General features: G+C 44.1%; 2 protein-coding genes across 2 annotated transcripts in view; one reads left to right on the top strand and one right to left on the bottom strand.

Moving 5' to 3' along the window:
* Positions 1 to 19,013, bottom strand: part of LOC308077758 (BRCA1-associated protein-like) — an 801,007-nt gene that overhangs the window by 419,558 nt on the left and 362,436 nt on the right. The gene's annotated exons all lie outside the window — the stretch shown is intronic.
* The window catches only part of LOC308079074 (tetratricopeptide repeat protein 28-like), a 118,251-nt gene that overhangs the window by 73,692 nt on the left and 25,546 nt on the right, over positions 1 to 19,013 (top strand). Inside the window, exons 17-25 of the mRNA XM_080420412.1 lie at positions 131 to 211; positions 1,838 to 2,090; positions 4,170 to 4,279; positions 5,596 to 5,725; positions 6,975 to 7,205; positions 10,637 to 10,787; positions 13,359 to 13,469; positions 14,583 to 14,721; positions 16,961 to 17,140. Of these exons, the coding sequence (XP_080276538.1) occupies positions 131 to 211; positions 1,838 to 2,090; positions 4,170 to 4,279; positions 5,596 to 5,725; positions 6,975 to 7,205; positions 10,637 to 10,787; positions 13,359 to 13,469; positions 14,583 to 14,721; positions 16,961 to 17,140 (1,386 nt within the window). The remainder of the gene's footprint in view (positions 1 to 130; positions 212 to 1,837; positions 2,091 to 4,169; positions 4,280 to 5,595; positions 5,726 to 6,974; positions 7,206 to 10,636; positions 10,788 to 13,358; positions 13,470 to 14,582; positions 14,722 to 16,960; positions 17,141 to 19,013) is intronic.

Raw genomic sequence — 19,013 nt, 5'->3', positions numbered from 1 at the left:
CATGCAGAAATGTACTGTAACAGTACCAGTATATCTCCTGTTTGTTTTATTATATAACGGTACCAGTATATCTCCTGTTTGTTTTATTATATAACGGTACCAGTATATCTCCTGTTTGTTCTGCCCTCAGGATAAATCACTGGAAGGAGAAGCCAGCAGTGCCCTGGGAGGAGTTTACCAGCTCATAGGAGACAATGACACAGCACTACAGGTTAGTGTACCAACTCATAGGAGACAATGACACAGCACTACAGGTTAGTGTACCAACTCATAGGAGACAATGACACAGCACTACAGGTTAGTGTACCAACTCATAGGAGACAATGACTCAGCACTACAGGTTAGTGTACCAGCTCATAGGAGACAATGACACAGCACTACAGGTTAGTGTACCAACTCATAGGAGACAATGACTCAGCACTACAGGTTAGTGTACCAACTCATAGGAGACAATGACACAGCACTACAGGTTAGTGTACTAACTCATAGGAGACAATGACACAGCACTACAGGTTAGTGTACTAATTCCTAGGAGACAATGACACAGCACTACAGGTTAGTGTACCAACTCATAGGAGACAATGACACAGCACTACAGGTTAGTGTACCAACTCATAGGAGACAATGACTCAGCACTACAGGTTAGTGTACTAACTCATAGGAGACAATGACACAGCACTACAGGTTAGTGTACCTCATAGGAGACAATGACTCAGCACCACAGGTTAGTGTACCAACTCATAGGAGAAAATGACTCAGCACTACAGGTTAGTGTACTAACTCATAGGAGACAATGACACAGCACTACAGGTTAGTGTACCAGCTCATAGGAGACAATGACACAGCACTACAGGTTAGTGTACCAACTCATAGGAGACAATGACTCAGCACTACAGGTTAGTGTACCAGCTCATAGGAGACAATGACACAGCACTACAGGTTAGTGTACCTCATAGGAGACAATGACTCAGCACTACAGGTTAGTGTACCAACTCATAGGAGACAATGACTCAGCACTACAGGTTAGTGTACCAACTCATAGGAGACAATGACACAGCACTACAGGTTAGTGTACCAACTCATAGGAGACAATGACACAGCACTACAGGTTAGTGTACCAGCTCATAGGAGACAATGACTCAGCACTACAGGTTTAACACTAATTATTATGTTCTCATTAAAGGTAGGGTAAGTGATTTGCGTTGGTTAAAATAATTGTTAAATAGCTCTATATTCTGATAGTACTCATTGCTATAGAGTGTTTGTTCAGTAAATGGAGTCTCCTTGTCTCTCCACCTCTTTATTAAACAGAAAATGCATTTTCGTTTCAGTTTCAGTTTCATTTCCAATTTTATCCAACCAGGACAGAGAACTCAATCAGGATACAGATTAAACAAGTGAAATTGGAAGTGATGACACTAAGAAATGAGCATGCAAAATTGGAACTGGAACACTATACAAATTAAGCTTAAAAATTGGTACTTTCACCTGATTGGCTGAGATTTTGACACCTACCGAAAAAGGTATTTTCTGTTTATTAAAGAGCTGGAGAGACAGGGAGACATCTGTTACTGAAAAACACTCTATAGCAATGATTACTATCAGAATATAGTATTTTAACCTTTTAACAAAATACTTTTTTGTTTTAACCAAAAAATATCACTTACCCTACCTTTAACTCAGACTAATTAAATCTGTCTGTCCTTCCAATAATCAATTGATGAAAGGGTGTGTAAGTGATATTGTTTTGTGTTGAATATGTTAATTCAATGTTAAATAACAGATGCTTTTCCCGGTCTTAATGGTGTTTAACTGAGTTGGTCCTCCCTTCCACTAGTGGCACCAGAGGGCCTTGGACATCACGGAGCAGACGGGCTGCGTGCGGAGCCAGGGCCGGGCCTACGGGAACCTGGGCCTGACCTACGAGGCTCTGGGGAACTACGAGAGAGCCGTGGTGTTCCAGGAGCAGCATCTGAGCGTGGCGGCGCAGACCAACGACCTCAACGCCAAGACGCTGGCCTACGGCAGCCTGGGGAGGACACACCACGCCCTGCAGAACTACACACAGGCCGTCATGTACCTGCAGGAAGGTGAGAACAAACCTCTTCTAGTTTACAACTGAAACACACGGAAGCCCGACACGGGGCATCGGTACAAGGGCCGTCACCAGCAGGCATTGTGAGGTGCAGTCTAGAAGCACAGCATTTGCGCAAAATTCCTTAAAGCCAAATTCCAATACTCAAATGTCTGCCTCCTCGCTTCCTCCGTCTTCTGTCCTCCAGCATGGCAGTGTTACGGTGAAATTGGCGGCCTGCCGAAATATGTGACCATCTCGTGGACTTCACGTAACTTACATGGAGGTCTTTAATTACGTGGCCTAAAGAAATTGGTGACGCAGGTCACCAATTTCACCGTAACGCCGCCATGCTGGAGGACAGAAGACGGAGGAAGCGAGGAGGCAGACATTTGAGTATTGGAATTCATCTTAAATGGATAGTTCACCCCCCCAAAAAATGATTAGTCACCCCATGGAGACTTGAATTCATGGATATTTTTTAGTTTTTGTCTCATTCCTAAGACAATAATTTGATGACCAGCGGACCGGTAGGCAGCGGTTCCGGTAGGAGACACAAAGGAGACTCTTTGTGTCGGGATTTGGAGCGGCAGGGGCTGGAACTCCTAAAGGACACCTATTGGCTTTTCTTTTACAAACAAGTATTACCATACTTTTAGGCCTGAAAACCCGAAAAATATCCGAAATGCACCCAACAAGCTTTGAACTGAGCAGATTGGACCTTCTGTTCCAGAGATAATGGCCAAAACATCTTGAGAACGGACACTTTTCGCCGGTTTTCGATCGCCGATTTTCGATCGCCGATTTTCGATCGCCGATTTTCGATTGAGTTTTGGCCATTGTCGCCCGTTTTTCTTTAATAACACGGGCTAGGAAGGTCGTACGGCGACAAACTAGATACCTGAGTAAAGATCACTTTGAGCTGCATCCAACACATACACTGACATGTCCGTGGGCCTTACCGCTAGGCCTCCCGCTGGGGGGGGGGCAGTTTTCAGTTTTTCTGGAGAGGGCTCTTTTTTTTAGCGACGGGTAAATGGGCAGGGGCTCAGCCCCCCTTTAATGTCTATGTGTGCACGTGCCTGCCTATAGGTCTACATGTATCAGAGCAGCTGGGTAGGAGGGGCTAAACTCTGTCTCTTCTCCTATAGGTCTACATGTATCAGAGCAGCTGGGTAGGAGGGGCTAAACTCTGTCTCTTCTCCTATAGGTCTACATGTGGCAGAGCAGCTGGGTAGGAGGGGCTAAACTCTGTCTCTTCTCCTATAGGTCTACATGTGGCAGAGCAGCTGGGTAGGAGGGGCTAAACTCTGTCTCTTCTCCTATAGGTCTACATGTGGCAGAGCAGCTGGGTAGGAGGGGCTAAACTCTGTCTCTTCTCCTATAGGTCTACATGTGGCAGAGCAGCTGGGTAGGAGGGGCTAAACTCTGTCTCTTCTCCTATAGGTCTACATGTGGCAGAGCAGCTGGGTAGGAGGGGCTAAACTCTGTCTCTTCTCCTATAGGTCTACATGTGGCAGAGCAGCTGGGTAGGAGGGGCTAAACTCTGTCTCTTCTCCTATAGGTCTACATGTGGCAGAGCAGCTGGGTAGGAGGGGCTAAACTCTGTCTCTTCTCCTATAGGTCTACATGTGGCAGAGCAGCTGGGTAGGAGGGGCTAAACTCTGTCTCTTCTCCTATAGGTCTACATGTGGCAGAGCAGCTGGGTAGGAGGGGCTAAACTCTGTCTCTTCTCCTATAGGTCTACATGTGGCAGAGCAGCTGGGTAGGAGGGGCTAAACTCTGTCTCTTCTCCTATAGGTCTACATGTGGCAGAGCAGCTGGGTAGGAGGGGCTAAACTCTGTCTCTTCTCCTATAGGTCTACATGTGGCAGAGCAGCTGGGTAGGAGGGGCTAAACTCTGTCTCTTCTCCTATAGGTCTACATGTGGCAGAGCAGCTGGGTAGGAGGGGCTAAACTCTGTCTCTTCTCCTATAGGTCTACATGTGGCAGAGCAGCTGGGTAGGAGGGGCTAAACTCTGTCTCTTCTCCTATAGGTCTACATGTGGCAGAGCAGCTGGGTAGGAGGGGCTAAACTCTGTCTCTTCTCCTATAGGTCTACATGTGGCAGAGCAGCTGGGTAGGAGGGAGGATGAGGCTAAGCTCCGCCACCATCTTGGACTGTCTCTGTGGTGCAGTGGCAACCTGGAGGAGGCTCAGCACCAGGTGTGTTCCTCTCTCTCTCTCTGTCCATGTGTGTGTGTGTGTGTGTGTGTGTGTGTGTGTGTGTGTGTGTGTGTGTGTGTGTGTGTGTGTGTGTGTGTGTGTGTGTGTGTGTGTGTGTGTGTGTGTGTGTGTGTGTGTGTGTGTGTGTGTGTGTGTGTGTGTGTGTGAATTATCCACATCTATGTGTAGGAATTATTCTACTGTACCATATCATTATTGTTGTCGGGCAGAAACCTCTTATCTCCATATTCTAACTTTTTGTGAAATTCCGTAAATTAACACATCGACCGCCAGAGGTTAATCTCATAATGTACTCACCAGTGCCAAGGTGTTTTTGTTGTTTTTTTGTTTTTTTCATGTCGCCATAGATCTTGTTAAAATCCTTAAGATTGAGCTCTACACGGTCTGTTTACATCCGCGAGATCTCCCTGTATCTCCCAGTGAAGATCGCGTGTCAAACGGGGTATCCATGTTGTAGTTAGAGCGGATTACGTTAAACAGTGAAATGCGAGGAGAAAAAACTACAGGAAGAGAATTGAGTTTCAGTTTCGTCTGTAGAATGGGAGCGGGCGTGATCGTCAAAACCGGATCCCAAATAATTCTATTTCCGGTCATCAAACCGGAAACGGAAGTGGATCAAAAAAATTCCGAAAGTGAACCCGGAAGTGAATAGCGCGAAAAGACCGTGGACCGTAGGGCTACGGTCTCGGCGCTTAACAGTTGGATTTAACGGACCGTAGGACTACGTTCTTGGCGGTTAATGTGTTAATACCATAAACGCATCAAAAGTAGCAGATCTACAAGCTCGAAACGCGGCACGAAGCGCGCGTTTTGAGCTTGTAGATCTGCTACTTTTGCTGTTTTTGAATTTTAACCCTGAAAAGTATCAGTTTTGGACATATGAGGTTTTCACCCGACAGAGACCATATAAATTGTCTGTTGGCCATCATTCATTCATTCATTCATTCATTCATTCATTCATTCATTCATTCATTCATTCATTCATTCATTCATGCATGCATGCATGCATGCATTCATTCATTCATTCATTCATTCATGCATGCATGCATGCATGCATTAATTAATTAATTCATTCATTCATTCATTATTTTGTGTACTTATACTGCCACTTGCTGGTGGAACACTGCCCTCGATAGGATTTACTTGCAACCATTGTGTCATCAATCATAACAAATGCCTAATGTATGTTTTGGCTTTACTAGAAGTATGTGGATTCTACTATTTTATCTATAATATATTATGGTGAGAGTGATGTGATTGGTGTGTTTGTGTGTTTGTGTGTTTTATTGTTCCAGCTGTACAGAGCATCTACCTTGTTCGAGACGATCCGTCACGAGACCCAACAGAACACAGATTATAAACTCTCTCTGTTTGACCTGCAAACCAGCTCCTATCAAGCTCTGCAGAGAGTTCTGGTCAGCCTAGGTACATTTTTCCTATTTTATACACTTATTACATTTTACATAAGTCGGCCTCTTGGTGGCTATATACAGGCAGATGTGAAAAATGCAGGGCAAAGGTTTTTCCTTGACCTCTAGGGAGTGCGCATACAAAGTTTTACACAGATCGGTGCAGTTAAAGGCAAAAACACAAATCGGCCTGTTATAGCGCCACCATGAGGCTGATTTTAAAATTCTCAAGTGGCATTTCTTCCTCTGCCTAGTGGGAATGTGTGTGCAAAATTTCACCGAAATTGCATGCTGTGATTATGATTTGAGGCATTTTGTTCAAAACAGAGCACTCCTGCAAACTTTGGAAGCCATTTTTAGCCAATCAGGATGGAACATGAAAAATCTGAAAGACCCGTTTAGTTTAATGACTATAGAGATACTGTGCACCGATTTGCGTGATGTTTGGACAACATCTGTAGGAGCACAAATCGGCCTCCTGGTGGCGCTATAACAGGCCCATGTGAAAATTCAGCCTGATCTCCAGAGAATACCGTAACATTGCACGGAACAGTGCACTTCATTCCGTGGATAGTCGCCTCGGAACTCCCAAATTGCGTGCATATGTACGGCGAGTCCCACGGTGGGCGTAACCAGTCGCAACACGGAAAAACCCGGAAGCAGAGCAGTCCGCACAATAAAATTTACGATTCTGTGCCTATCGGTACATAACTCAAACGGCGCTGAGTAGGCACAGGCGAATGTCCCACCGTTCAGGACGGCAACTCGGTCGCCTTAGCTCCCTCGGTGGTCCTTCACGGGGGGACAATTCGCCTGTGACTGCGCGCCTCCGAAATGGTTTTGTCACAAGGCAGCGCCGTACCATATGCACGCAATTCGGGAGTTCCGAGGCGGCTATCCACGGAATGAAGTGCACTCGTTCCGTGCAATGTTACGGTAATCTCTGGAGATCGGGTTGGAAAATTTGGGGCAGAGGTTCTGCTCTGGCATCCAGGGAGAGTGTGTGTGTGCAGTTTCACTGAGAGCAAGCCAACGGTGCCGGAGATTAGCTGTCCACAGACAGACAGAATGACACACACGGACGGACGGACGGACGGACGGACGGACGGACGGACGGACGGACGGACGGACAGGGGGTAAAACATACTTTCTCGCCATGCCTTTCGGCCTGGCGGAGACAATGAGTGGCACTGTGAGCTTCTAAATCGGCTATTTTCGGTCACTCTCTCTCTCTCTCTCTCTCTCTCTCTCTCTCTCTCTCTCAGGCCGCCATGACGAGGCGTTGGCCATAGCGGAGCGGGGTCGTACGCGGGCCTTCGCCGACCTCCTGGTGGAGCGGCAGACGGGAGGTCAGCAGCAGGCCATGACCTCTGACCCCTACGTGCCGGTGACGGTGGAGCACATCCTGGACACGGTGACCAGGGAGAAGGCTCTGGTTCTCTACTACTCTGTCGCCGGGGAGTTCCTGTACAGCTGGCTGCTGGCTCCGGAGACAGGTACAGCATGCCATTGGTTCTCAAAGTGGGGGTCCGGGGACCCCCAGGGGTACTTGAGGGCAGGGCCGGCCCTAGGATTTTCGTGGCCCTAAGCAAGATTTTTTTTTGGTGCCCCCCTCCACCCCCCCCAAACACCCCCATTATAAAATCATTATGTCATTTTTATTGCATACTAAGATAATAACGCTAGTTGTTGGATAGGAGATACATGACATAATTACCATAATTACCCTAGTGGTTGTGGCCCTAAGCGACCGCTTACATTGCTTATAGCAGCGGCCGGCCCTGCTTGAGGGGGTTCCAGGGGGTCCCCAGCAAAATGTGTTCATATAGCGTCACAATCATTTTAACCTTTTATACTTTGGGCTATTCAAAAATAGCAGATCTACAAGCTCATAGCGCGGCACCGAGTGCCGCGCTATGAGCTTGTAGATCTGCTATTTTTGAAAAATTGTGAACATTTGTGCAAACCTTGGGATATATATATATTATTTAAGACAACATTTTTAACTCAAATATACTCAAATAAATATAAAATAGAAACACATCAAAGTAGCATGGGTATATCCATAATACATACTGAACATACACAGGTTATACAAAGGAATATATATATATATATACAGAGAGGAGAATGATATTAAGTAATATTTCATTTGGGTGTTTTAATCCAAAATATTTGCCCAGGTTTCGTTTCATTTCATCTACCAGAAGATCTGTTTTTCTCACCTTTAAATGGAAAAACAGACCCCCTGTCTCTCTGCTCTATAAAACATGTAGGCATAGTGAAGTTCTGTCTCTCTGCTCTATAAAACATGTAGGCATAGTGAAGTTCTGTCTCTCTGCTCTATAAAACATGTAGGCATAGTGAAGTTCTGTCTGCTCTATAAAACATGTAGGCATAGTGAAGTTCTGTCTCTCTGCTCTATAAAACATGTAGGCATAGTGAAGTTCTGTCTCTCTGCTCTATAAAACATGTAGGCATAGTGAAGTTCTGTCTCTGCTCTATAAAACATGTAGGCATAGTGAAGTTCTGTCTGCTCTATAAAACATGTAGGCATAGTGAAGTTCTGTCTGCTCTATAAAACATGTAGGCATAGTGAAGTTCTGTCTGCTCTATAAAACATGTAGGCATAGTGAAGTTCTGTCTCTCTGCTCTATAAAACATGTAGGCATAGTGAAGTTCTGTCTCTGCTCTATAAAACATGTAGGCATAGTGAAGTTCTGTCTGCTCTATAAAACATGTAGGCATAGTGAAGTTCTGTCTCTCTGCTCTATAAAACATGTAGGCATAGTGAAGTTCTGTCTCTGCTCTATAAAACATGTAGGCATAGTGAAGTTCTGTCTCTGCTCTATAAAACATGTAGGCATAGTGAAGTTCTGTCTGCTCTATAAAACATGTAGGCATAGTGAAGTTCTGTCTCTCTGCTCTATAAAACATGTAGGCATAGTGAAGTTCTGTCTCTCTGCTCTATAAAACATGTAGGCATAGTGAAGTTCTGTCTCTGCTCTATAAAACATGTAGGCATAGTGAAGTTCTGTCTCTGCTCTATAAAACATGTAGGCATAGTGAAGTTCTGTCTCTCTGCTCTATAAAACATGTAGGCATAGTGAAGTTCTGTCTCTGCTCTATAAAACATGTAGGCATAGTGAAGTTCTGTCTCTGCTCTATAAAACATGTAGGCATAGTGAAGTTCTGTCTCTCTGCTCTATAAAACATGTAGGCATAGTGAAGTTCTGTCTCTCTGCTCTATAAAACATGTAGGCATAGTGAAGTTCTGTCTCTCTGCTCTATAAAACATGTAGGCATAGTGAAGTTCTGTCTCTCTGCTCTATAAAACATGTAGGCATAGTGAAGTTCTGTCTCTCTGCTCTATAAAACATGTAGGCATAGTGAAGTTCTGTCTCTGCTCTATAAAACATGTAGGCATAGTGAAGTTCTGTCTCTCTGCTCTATAAAACATGTAGGCATAGTGAAGTTCTGTCTCTGCTCTATAAAACATGTAGGCATAGTGAAGTTCTGTCTCTCTGCTCTATAAAACATGTAGGCATAGTGAAGTTCTGTCTCTGCTCTATAAAACATGTAGGCATAGTGAAGTTCTGTCTCTGCTCTATAAAACATGTAGGCATAGTGAAGTTCTGTCTCTCTGCTCTATAAAACATGTAGGCATAGTGAAGTTCTGTCTCTGCTCTATAAAACATGTAGGCATAGTGAAGTTCTGTCTCTCTGCTCTATAAAACATGTAGGCATAGTGAAGTTCTGTCTCTCTGCTCTATAAAACATGTAGGCATAGTGAAGTTCTGTCTCTGCTCTATAAAACATGTAGGCATAGTGAAGTTCTGTCTCTGCTCTATAAAACATGTAGGCATAGTGAAGTTCTGTCTCTCTGCTCTATAAAACATGTAGGCATAGTGAAGTTCTGTCTCTGCTCTATAAAACATGTAGGCATAGTGAAGTTCTGTCTCTGCTCTATAAAGCATGTAGGCATAGTGAAGTTCTGTCTCTGCTCTATAAAACATGTAGGCATAGTGAAGTTCTGTCTCTGCTCTATAAAACATGTAGGCATTGTGAAGTTCTGTCTCTGCTCTATAAAACATGTAGGCATAGTGAAGTTCTGTCTCTGCTCTATAAAACATGTAGGCATTGTGAAGTTCTGTCTCTGCTCTATAAAACATGTAGGCATAGTGAAGTTCTGTCTCTGCTCTATAAAACATGTAGGCATTGTGAAGTTCTGTCTCTGCTCTATAAAACATGTAGGCATAGTGAAGTTCTGTCTCTGCTCTATAAAACATGTAGGCATTGTGAAGTTCTGTCTCTGCTCTATAAAACATGTAGGCATAGTGAAGTTCTGTCTCTCTGCTCTATAAAACATGTAGGCATTGTGAAGTTCTGTCTCTGCTCTATAAAACATGTAGGCATAGTGAAGTTCTGTCTCTGCTCTATAAAACATGTAGGCATAGTGAAGTTCTGTCTCTCTGCTCTATAAAACATGTAGGCATTGTGAAGTTCTGTCTCTGCTCTATAAAACATGTAGGCATAGTGAAGTTCTGTCTCTGCTCTATAAAACATGTAGGCATAGTGAAGTTCTGTCTCTGCTCTATAAAACATGTAGGCATAGTGAAGTTCTGTCTCTCTGCTCTATAAAACATGTAGGCATAGTGAAGTTCTGTCTCTCTGCTCTATAAAACATGTAGGCATAGTGAAGTTCTGTCTCTCTGCTCTATAAAACATGTAGGCATAGTGAAGTTCTGTCTCTGCTCTATAAAACATGTAGGCATAGTGAAGTTCTGTCTCTGCTCTATAAAACATGTAGGCATAGTGAAGTTCTGTCTCTGCTCTATAAAACATGTAGGCATAGTGAAGTTCTGTCTCTGCTCTATAAAACATGTAGGCATAGTGAAGTTCTGTCTCTGCTCTATAAAACATGTAGGCATAGTGAAGTTCCACGAGGTGTACCTGGGGGGAGAGGCTCAGGGACAGGACGAGGACAGAGGGACAGGAGCCAGCGGTGCTGCTGTGTCTCTGGAACAATACATCTGCAACGCCAGAGTGGCCCTGGGCCTGGACAGCCATCACAGCAGGTACTGTTGGGAATGGGATCTCAATTATCATATCACTCATTCATTCATTCACTCATTCATTCATTCACTCACTCATTCATTGTCTCCGCCAGGCCGAAAGGCATGGTGAGAGAGTATGTTTTACCCCCTGTCCGTCAGTCAGTCCGTGTGTGTGTCCTATCCGTGTGTTACCAGCTAATCTCTGGCACTGTTGGCCCGCTCGCTGCGAAACTGCGCACACACACTCCCTCGATACCAATTCAGAACCTCTGCCCCAAATTTTTCACATGGGCCTGTTATAGCGCCACCAGGAGGCCGATTTGTACCAAGCTTTTTACATTACTCCTACAGATTTTATCCAAACGCCATGCAAATCGGTACACAGTATCTCTATACTCATGTGATCAACACGGATCTGTCCGATTTCCCATATTCCATCCTGATTGGCTAAGGTTGGCTTTCAAAGTTTGCAGGATTGGTCCGTTTTGAACAAAATGCCTCGAATCTTGAACGCAGCTAGCAATTTCCGTGAAATTTCACACGCACATTCCCACTAGGCCCAGGAAGAAATGCCACCCATTTCACATTGGCCTGTTATAGCGCCACCAGCAGGTCTAATTTAGCAAAACACATTTTTGGAACAAAATGCCTCAAATCATGAATGCAGTGTCCGATTGCCGTGAAAGGCCTAAGAAGAAATGGCACCCTTTTCACATTGGCCTATTATAGCGCCACCAGGAGGCCACAATAACGTACCTGACCTGGTGGAGACCTGTGCTCCGAGGAGCACTTTTTCTAGTTCATTCATTCATTCACTCACTCACTCACTCACTCATTCATATATACAAAAAGCACACTTCAAGATTATTTGATTCATTGAAAAAGTAATCGATAATGTAATCACTAAGAAAATAATTGATAATTGCAGCCCTAGCCCCCCCCCCCACCCCCCTCTCTCTCTCCCTTGTTTCTAATAAGCTCATTCATCTGCTCACAGTCTGCAGCTCTAAGCTGGCCCTACAGAAGTGCTTTGTAAATCACTAGCATGTGATGTGTTGTGTCAGCATGTTCCTCCCAGCAGCACCAACTCTCCTCACCTCTCAGTGAGAACCAACCAATGCACTGATGTGACCACAATGCAGTGATGTGACCACAATGCAGTGATGTGACCACAATGCAGTGATGTGGACATAATGCAGCGATGTGGACATAATGCAGCGATGTGGACATAATGCAGTGATGTGACCACAATGCAGTGATGTGGACATAATGCAGTGATGTGACCACAATGCAGTGATGTGACCACAATGCAGTGATGTGACCACAATGCAGTGATGTGACCACAATGCAGTGATGTGACCACAATGCAGTGATGTGACCACAATGCAGTGATGTGGACATAATGCAGCGATGCGGACATAATGCAGTGATGTGGACATAATGCAGTGATGTGGACATAATGCAGTGATGTGGACATAATGCAGTGATGTGGCCACAATGCAGTGATGTGGACATAATGCAGTGATGTGGACATAATGCAATGATGTGGACATAATGAAAACTTTATTCGGCCATTTTAAAATAGCAGATCTACAAGCTCACAATTATGAGTGTTGTATGACAAGGGTTCCCAACCATTTCAGGTTGCGACTCCCAAAAAGAATCATATTTAAACTGCCCCCCCCCTTCTTGACAACCATTTGGAGTTGTAGGCATTACATTTAGTTTGACTCGGTTCTACAGATAAATATTGTGAAAATAGTGTAATACTGAACTACAAGCACACGACTGTGAGGCGTTGTGAGAGATTTGGTGTAGAGGGAAACGAGCAGACAAGGGCCCCCTATCCACACACGTTTAGGAAAGAAGAGCATGGCGGATTCTAAAACCGCCCGCTATGCCAAATGTGTTTGGTAGAGCGCGCCTGAAATGGGAATGCCGGGAGTCGGCCGAGACGCACAACGGCACAACATTCAGAGGCTCCTTATCTCCTTATTCGAATCTCTGTGATTCTAATGTTCCTATAATCAGCAGAAGGGAGAGTGTCAATTCCTTGTGTAAATTGTATTTATATAAGATGAATGATGGTCTATTCAAAGAAGCTGATTTGTGCTGTGTGTTGTGCGCGATGCCATTCGCTCCGTTCAGTTTCAGTAATCCATTAAGCAGGAAATAATGAACTGATTACAATAATATAACATTATCTGTAATCAGTGGGTGATAATTAAGTCTATCAAATATGTTTTATTGAAAGGCAATCAAAGGCTAGAGCCTATGAAGCAAACGTTGGGTGTATAGCCTAGTGTCCAACGTTATAAGTGCGAGTGAGACAGTGTTCTATAGAGTAATGTGTGTGTGTGTGTGTGTGTGTGTGTGTGTGTGTGTGTGTGTGTGTGTGTGTGTGTGTGTGTGTGTGTGTGTGTGTGTGTGTGTGTGTTGAACAGGGTGTTCTCCAGCAGTGAGACAGTGTTCTATAGATTAGTGTGTGTGTGTGTGTGTGTGTGTTGAACAGGGTGTTCTCCAGCAGTGAAACAGTGTTCTATAGAGTAATGTGTGTGTGTGTGTGTGTGTGTGTGTGTGTGTGTTGAACAGGGTGTTCTCCAGCAGTGAGACAGAGAGTGAAGCAGGAGATCTACTGGAGCAGCAGCTGGACGACCCCACAGGCTACCTGAGGATGGTGTCCAGAAACAACCTGTTCAACAGGTAAGTGGACCATGTTGTTGCACAAAGACTTGAAGATGGATAAACACACTGTAGACGTGAGTACAGCCTATGGGGGGTTGATCGGGTGGGGCAGGTAGTAAAATGCCTGCCCACCACCGCAGAGGTTGCGGGTTCGATTCCACCGTGGTGCATCCGAGCGTCTCTATAGGAACACAGTTGGCATGTGTTCGGGGGAGAGAAGCCGAGGGAGGAGGAGGAGGAGGAGGAGGAGGAGGAGGGTGATATTTGTCACTGCAAGTATTCCTACAGGCTGGGGGGGGGGGGGGGGGGGCACCTGTCAGCAGGGAGCTCCTCACCTGGCATGTGAGTCAGTAGGATACGACAGCAGTGACAACACAGACATGTGTGTGTGTGGGGGAAACATAACGACTAAATTGGGGAGAAAAAGGGGCAAACTAGAAAAAGAGCACAGGTCTCCGCCAGGTCAGGTAGGTTATTGTGGCCACCTGGTGGCGTCATAATAAGCCAATGTGAACAGGGTGCCGTTTCTTCCTCGGCCTAGTGGGGATGTGCGCGCAAGTTTTCACGGAAATCGCAAGCTGTGTTCATGATTTGAGACATTTTGTTCAAAACGGACCAATCCTGCAAACTTTGGAAGCCAATCTTAGCCAATCAGGATGGAATATGAAATATCGGAATGATCCGTCTTGATCACATGACTATAGAGATACTGTGTACCGATTTGCGTGATGTTTCGATAAAATCTGTGGGAGTAAATGGGTTTTGCACAAATCAGCCTCCTGGCGGCGCTATAACAGGCCCATGTGAAAAATGTTGGGCAGAGGTTCTGAATTGGCATCCAGGGAGTGTGTGTGCACAGTTTCACAGCGACCGGGCCAACGGTGCCGGAGATTAGCTGGTAACACACGGACAGGACAGGACACACAGACGGACGGACGGACGGATGGACAGACAGACAGGGGGTAAAACATAATCTCTCGCCATGCCTTTCGGCCTGGCGGAGACAAAAATAAATGTAACCTTTAACTTGTGTGTGTGTGTGTGTGTGTGTGTGTGTGTGTGTGTGTGTGTGTGTGTGTGTGTGTGTGTGTGTGTGTGTGTGTGTGTGTGTGTGTGTGTGTGTGTGTGTAGGAGTTGTCAGAGTATGAGCAGCCTATTCAGTTCCGCTGTATCTCCAGTGAAAGAAAGCTGTGTTCCTCATCGACGTAGCGGCACGGGCCAGCCTCCTCTACGAGCCCTCTATGACTTACTGATAGCTCCTATGGAAGGGGTATGTATGCGCTATGACTTACTGATAGATGCTATGGAAGGGGTATGTATGCTCTATGACTTACTGATAGCTCCTATGGAAGGGGTATGTATGCGCTATGACTTACTGATAGATGCTATGGAAGGGGTATGTATGCTCTATGACTTACTGATAGCTCCTATGGAAGGGGTATGTATGCTCTATGACTTACTGATAGCTCCTATGGAAGGGGTATGTATGCTCTATGACTTACTGATAGCTCCTATGGAAGGGGTATGTATGCTCTATGACTTACTGATAGATGCTATGGAAGGGGTATGTATGCTCTATGACTTACTGATAGCTCCTATGGAAGGGGTATGTATGCTCTATGACTTACTGATAGATGCTATGGAAGGGGTATGTATGCTCTATGACTTACTGATAGCTCCTATGGAAGGGGTATGTATGCTCTATGACTTACTGATAGATGCTATGGAAGGGGTATGTATGCTCTATGACTTACTGATAGCTCCTATGGAAGGGGTATGTATGCTCTATGACTTACTGATAGATGCTATGGAAGGGGTATGTATGCTCTATGACTTACTGATAGATGCTATGGAAGGGGTATGTATGCTCTATGACTTACTGATAGATGCTATGGAAGGGGTATGTATGCTCTATGACTTACTGATAGATGCTATGGAAGGGCTATGATTCATTGTGCTTATGTGTGCAATTCTGTCAATACAAATACATCCTTTGTATCAACGTTATTATAGTTTTGCATTTTTCATTGGTTTTTATGTTTTACTTTTTGTTTTCAATTCCAGTTTAGTTTTCAATTAGTTATTAACCCATTTTGGGCAGGAACCCCTATTTGTAACTATACCTTTCAGGACGGGAACCCCTTTTGGGGTTCTTGTTGCTATGTACATTTGTTGTAATTTATGAATAAATATTTGAAGTTTTTCAGAAAACTTTATTTATAAGGCGTTTTTAGAATCGGCCTCAGGTCTAAATGGGTTAATAGTGGGTTTGCTCATTTAGTCTATTTTCTTTTCTTTAAAAAGGCTTAGCCTTAGTTTTAATGTTACGGTCTTTAACACATTGGGTGCCAGAGGTTTATTAAAATATTATACGTTGAGTGCCTGCATTTCTTCCATCCACTTGCGTTATACGTTTCGTGCTGTAGAAGCCCCGACGCGGAAGTGCATGTAAACAAAGCGTGCGTGCGAGACGGCCGAGGGTCCCGACTAACGCCTGGAACAATAATATTTCCAACGCGATCCTCCATTGCAGAGTGATCGCCGATCGAAAACGGCTCGTTTCCACCACGTTAAAAAGAAATGGAGATATTAAGCTTTTAGTCAAGGAGTTAACATTGAAAACGCAGACCGGAAGGATTTTTGACATGGAGCCACATCCAGCCTCTTCTTCTCAGAAACTCCTTGGGTGATGTCAAAGTTACGTTTTAGCGCCGCACGTGGGCCACTCGTATAAAAATAGAATTGGGTCAAAAACGGCCCGGACCGTTTTCGGCACTTCTCGTTTGGATCCTCAAAAACGGTTTATGGCACTCGATGTGTTAACACACGTAACAAACGTGACAAATAAACAATCCGTGTTTCACATCAATCTATTAACACATTGAATGCCAGTCGCGTAGATCTACGCGAACCTATTTAAAGCCGCAGCGTGCCAGTCGCGTAGATCTACGCGAACCGCCGATTCCCATTGAAATTTCCCCAGGTGCACTTTCCGAATTTTTTTGATCCGTTTCCGGTTTCCGGTCGGAAACGGAATTATTCGGGTTCCGGTTTTTTCGATCGTATCCGCTTCCTGTCTGGGATCCTGTTTAACACTCGATTTTCTCGGTTGTTGTTTTTCTCCTCGCTGATCACTGTTTACCGTTGATCGGCTGTATCTTCAAGATGGCGGCTCGCATATGGAAACTGTTTTCGCTGGCGGTTTCTCACAGATCCGCTGTGTGTTTAGAACCAAATGAACGCGCACTTTTAACTTATTTAGCGAGGTCTGTGGCGACATGAAAAAAACAAAAAAACAACAATAAAACGCTGGCACTGGTGAGTACATTATGAGATTAAACTCTGGCATGGAATGTGTTAATTTGGCGGTGCCTCATTCATACAGGTATAATTATAATCGCTTTATTTTATAAAAATGGCTGGCAGTGGGTGCAAGCAGCCAGAAATAAGTCTGTCGGTGAATGTTTTAATAGTTTTTTCCTGTGTGTTTCTCTAATGTCTCCATGCAGGGCCTGATGCACAGCAGCGGTCCCGTAGGGAGGCACAGACAGCTGGTCCTGGTTTTGGAGGGAGAGTTGTACCTCATCCCCTTTGCCTTGCTCAAAGGCAGCTCCTCCAATGAGTACCTGTATGAGCGCTTCAGTCTCATCTCTGTCCCCTCTCTGGCCAGCCTGAGGACCAGCCACAAGGTCAGTCTGAGACACTTATACCTCTGTTATCTGTAATATTAACCCATTAAGACCTGAAGCCGATTCTACATGTCTCCTAAATCCCAACAGTTTTCTGAAAAACTTATGTTTCTATATCAGTGGTGCTCAATCTTTTTCATCTCAAGGACCCCCAAAATTATATGTATTTGGCCGCAGACCCCAGTCAAAATATCTTGTTCCAGGGACCCCCAGAAGCAAAGATTTGAGTTAAAAATGTTCGCTTTAAAAATATATATATTCAAAGATTTGCACACATTTTCACGATTTTTCAAAAATAGCAGATCTACAAGCTCGTAGCGCGGCACTCGGTGCCGCGCTATGAGCTTGTAGATCTGCTATTTTTTAATAGCCCAAAGTGTAAAATAATGCTTTTTAGCTCAAATCTAAAAATGACACAGTTCCAGGTCTTAATGGGTTAATGCTTTATCTCCGCGCTCTTGGCGCCCGCCCCGTCAGCCCTCTAGGCCTAACGGGGTAATAGTGAGTAATCTCAGGCATATTCATGCAAATATATCCCCTATAACTACTCCTGCTGTTCCTTTTATATACACAAACTGTGCTGATCTCAAGTCTGCAAACGAGCTCAGAGCTTTGTGATGGCTTAAAATTCTTACACCTAAACATTAGGAGCATATATTGGAAACTTGACTTTGTAAATGTTTTGATCAAGGAGGGCACACCTGATGTCTTTGTCATAACAGAGACATGGCTGAATGAAAATACCCTAGACTCGGATATCGCCTTTACTGGATACAACCTCTTCAGAAATGATAGAACATCTAGAGCAGGTGGTATAGTAATTCTGGTCAGGGACAATCTAATTGCTCGAGTTCTTACAGTGTCATCAGTATCTAATCTTCTTGAATATATTGTTTTTTGCACAGTTGTCGGTTTATATCGTCCTCCCTCTACACCAATTCTAGCCCTAGAGGAACTTGAAAAGTTACTATCTAAATATGTTTCATCTGAAGTTTTGGTCCTTTGCGATCTGAACTATGATTGGTTATCAGTACTATCTGCAAGGCTGAAACAATTATGCACAGCTTTAAACCTATCTCAACTCATCCACCACTCCACCAGGCCAAATAAAAACGACCCGTCTAGATCTACTTTAATTGACCTGATTTTAACAAACAGGCCATCCAAATACCCTTTTAGTGGGGTCTTTGCCCAGGATGCCAGCGACCATTCCCCCATTGCCTGTGTCCGTGTATCCAAATTGACTAAATGTAAGGGTCGTATGATTAAGAAACATAATTAAAAAAATGTAGAGAATAAGTCTTCTTAGAAGATCTACTCTGACCTTAAAGGGCAAGACCACTGTGGTAGAGGTTTGGGTTGTGTAGTTACCTTGCCATGATGTAACTCCAAAGGTGGACAAGAAATAAAAAATAATTGCTCCATTGATTAGAAATTGATAATTCAAAATATGCTCCTCATTGACTTACATTGTACAGTAAAACAGCTCTCAAAGTCACTCTTTTAGCACATAAACAAACACAAACAAAGTTGATTCAGACAATATAGAACATCACCAAACCCAGTACTGTTTATTTTTTTAATAAAAATGTTAACTTCCTGTTGATTTTGCTATTTTTATTAAGAAGAAAACATGGACTGGATTTGCGGATCCAGATCTTCAAATAGTAAAATCAGCATGAAGTTAACATTTTTATTAAAAAAAAAAACAGTACTGGGTTTGGTGATGTTATATATCACAACGCACACAACGCGTTCAACAACGTTCACAACGCGTCGCGATGCGACGCGTTGTGAGCTTGTAGATCGGCTATTTTCAAATAGCCTATGTATAAAATAGGGTTAAAGTGGTTAATGTATGTTTCATTATATC

The sequence above is a fragment of the Gymnoscopelus braueri genome, assembly GCF_963280865.1.
Source record: "Gymnoscopelus braueri genome assembly, chromosome: 22".
Lineage (NCBI taxonomy): Eukaryota > Metazoa > Chordata > Actinopteri > Myctophiformes > Myctophidae > Gymnoscopelus > Gymnoscopelus braueri.
This window is presented reverse-complemented; position numbering and strand designations above follow the sequence as displayed.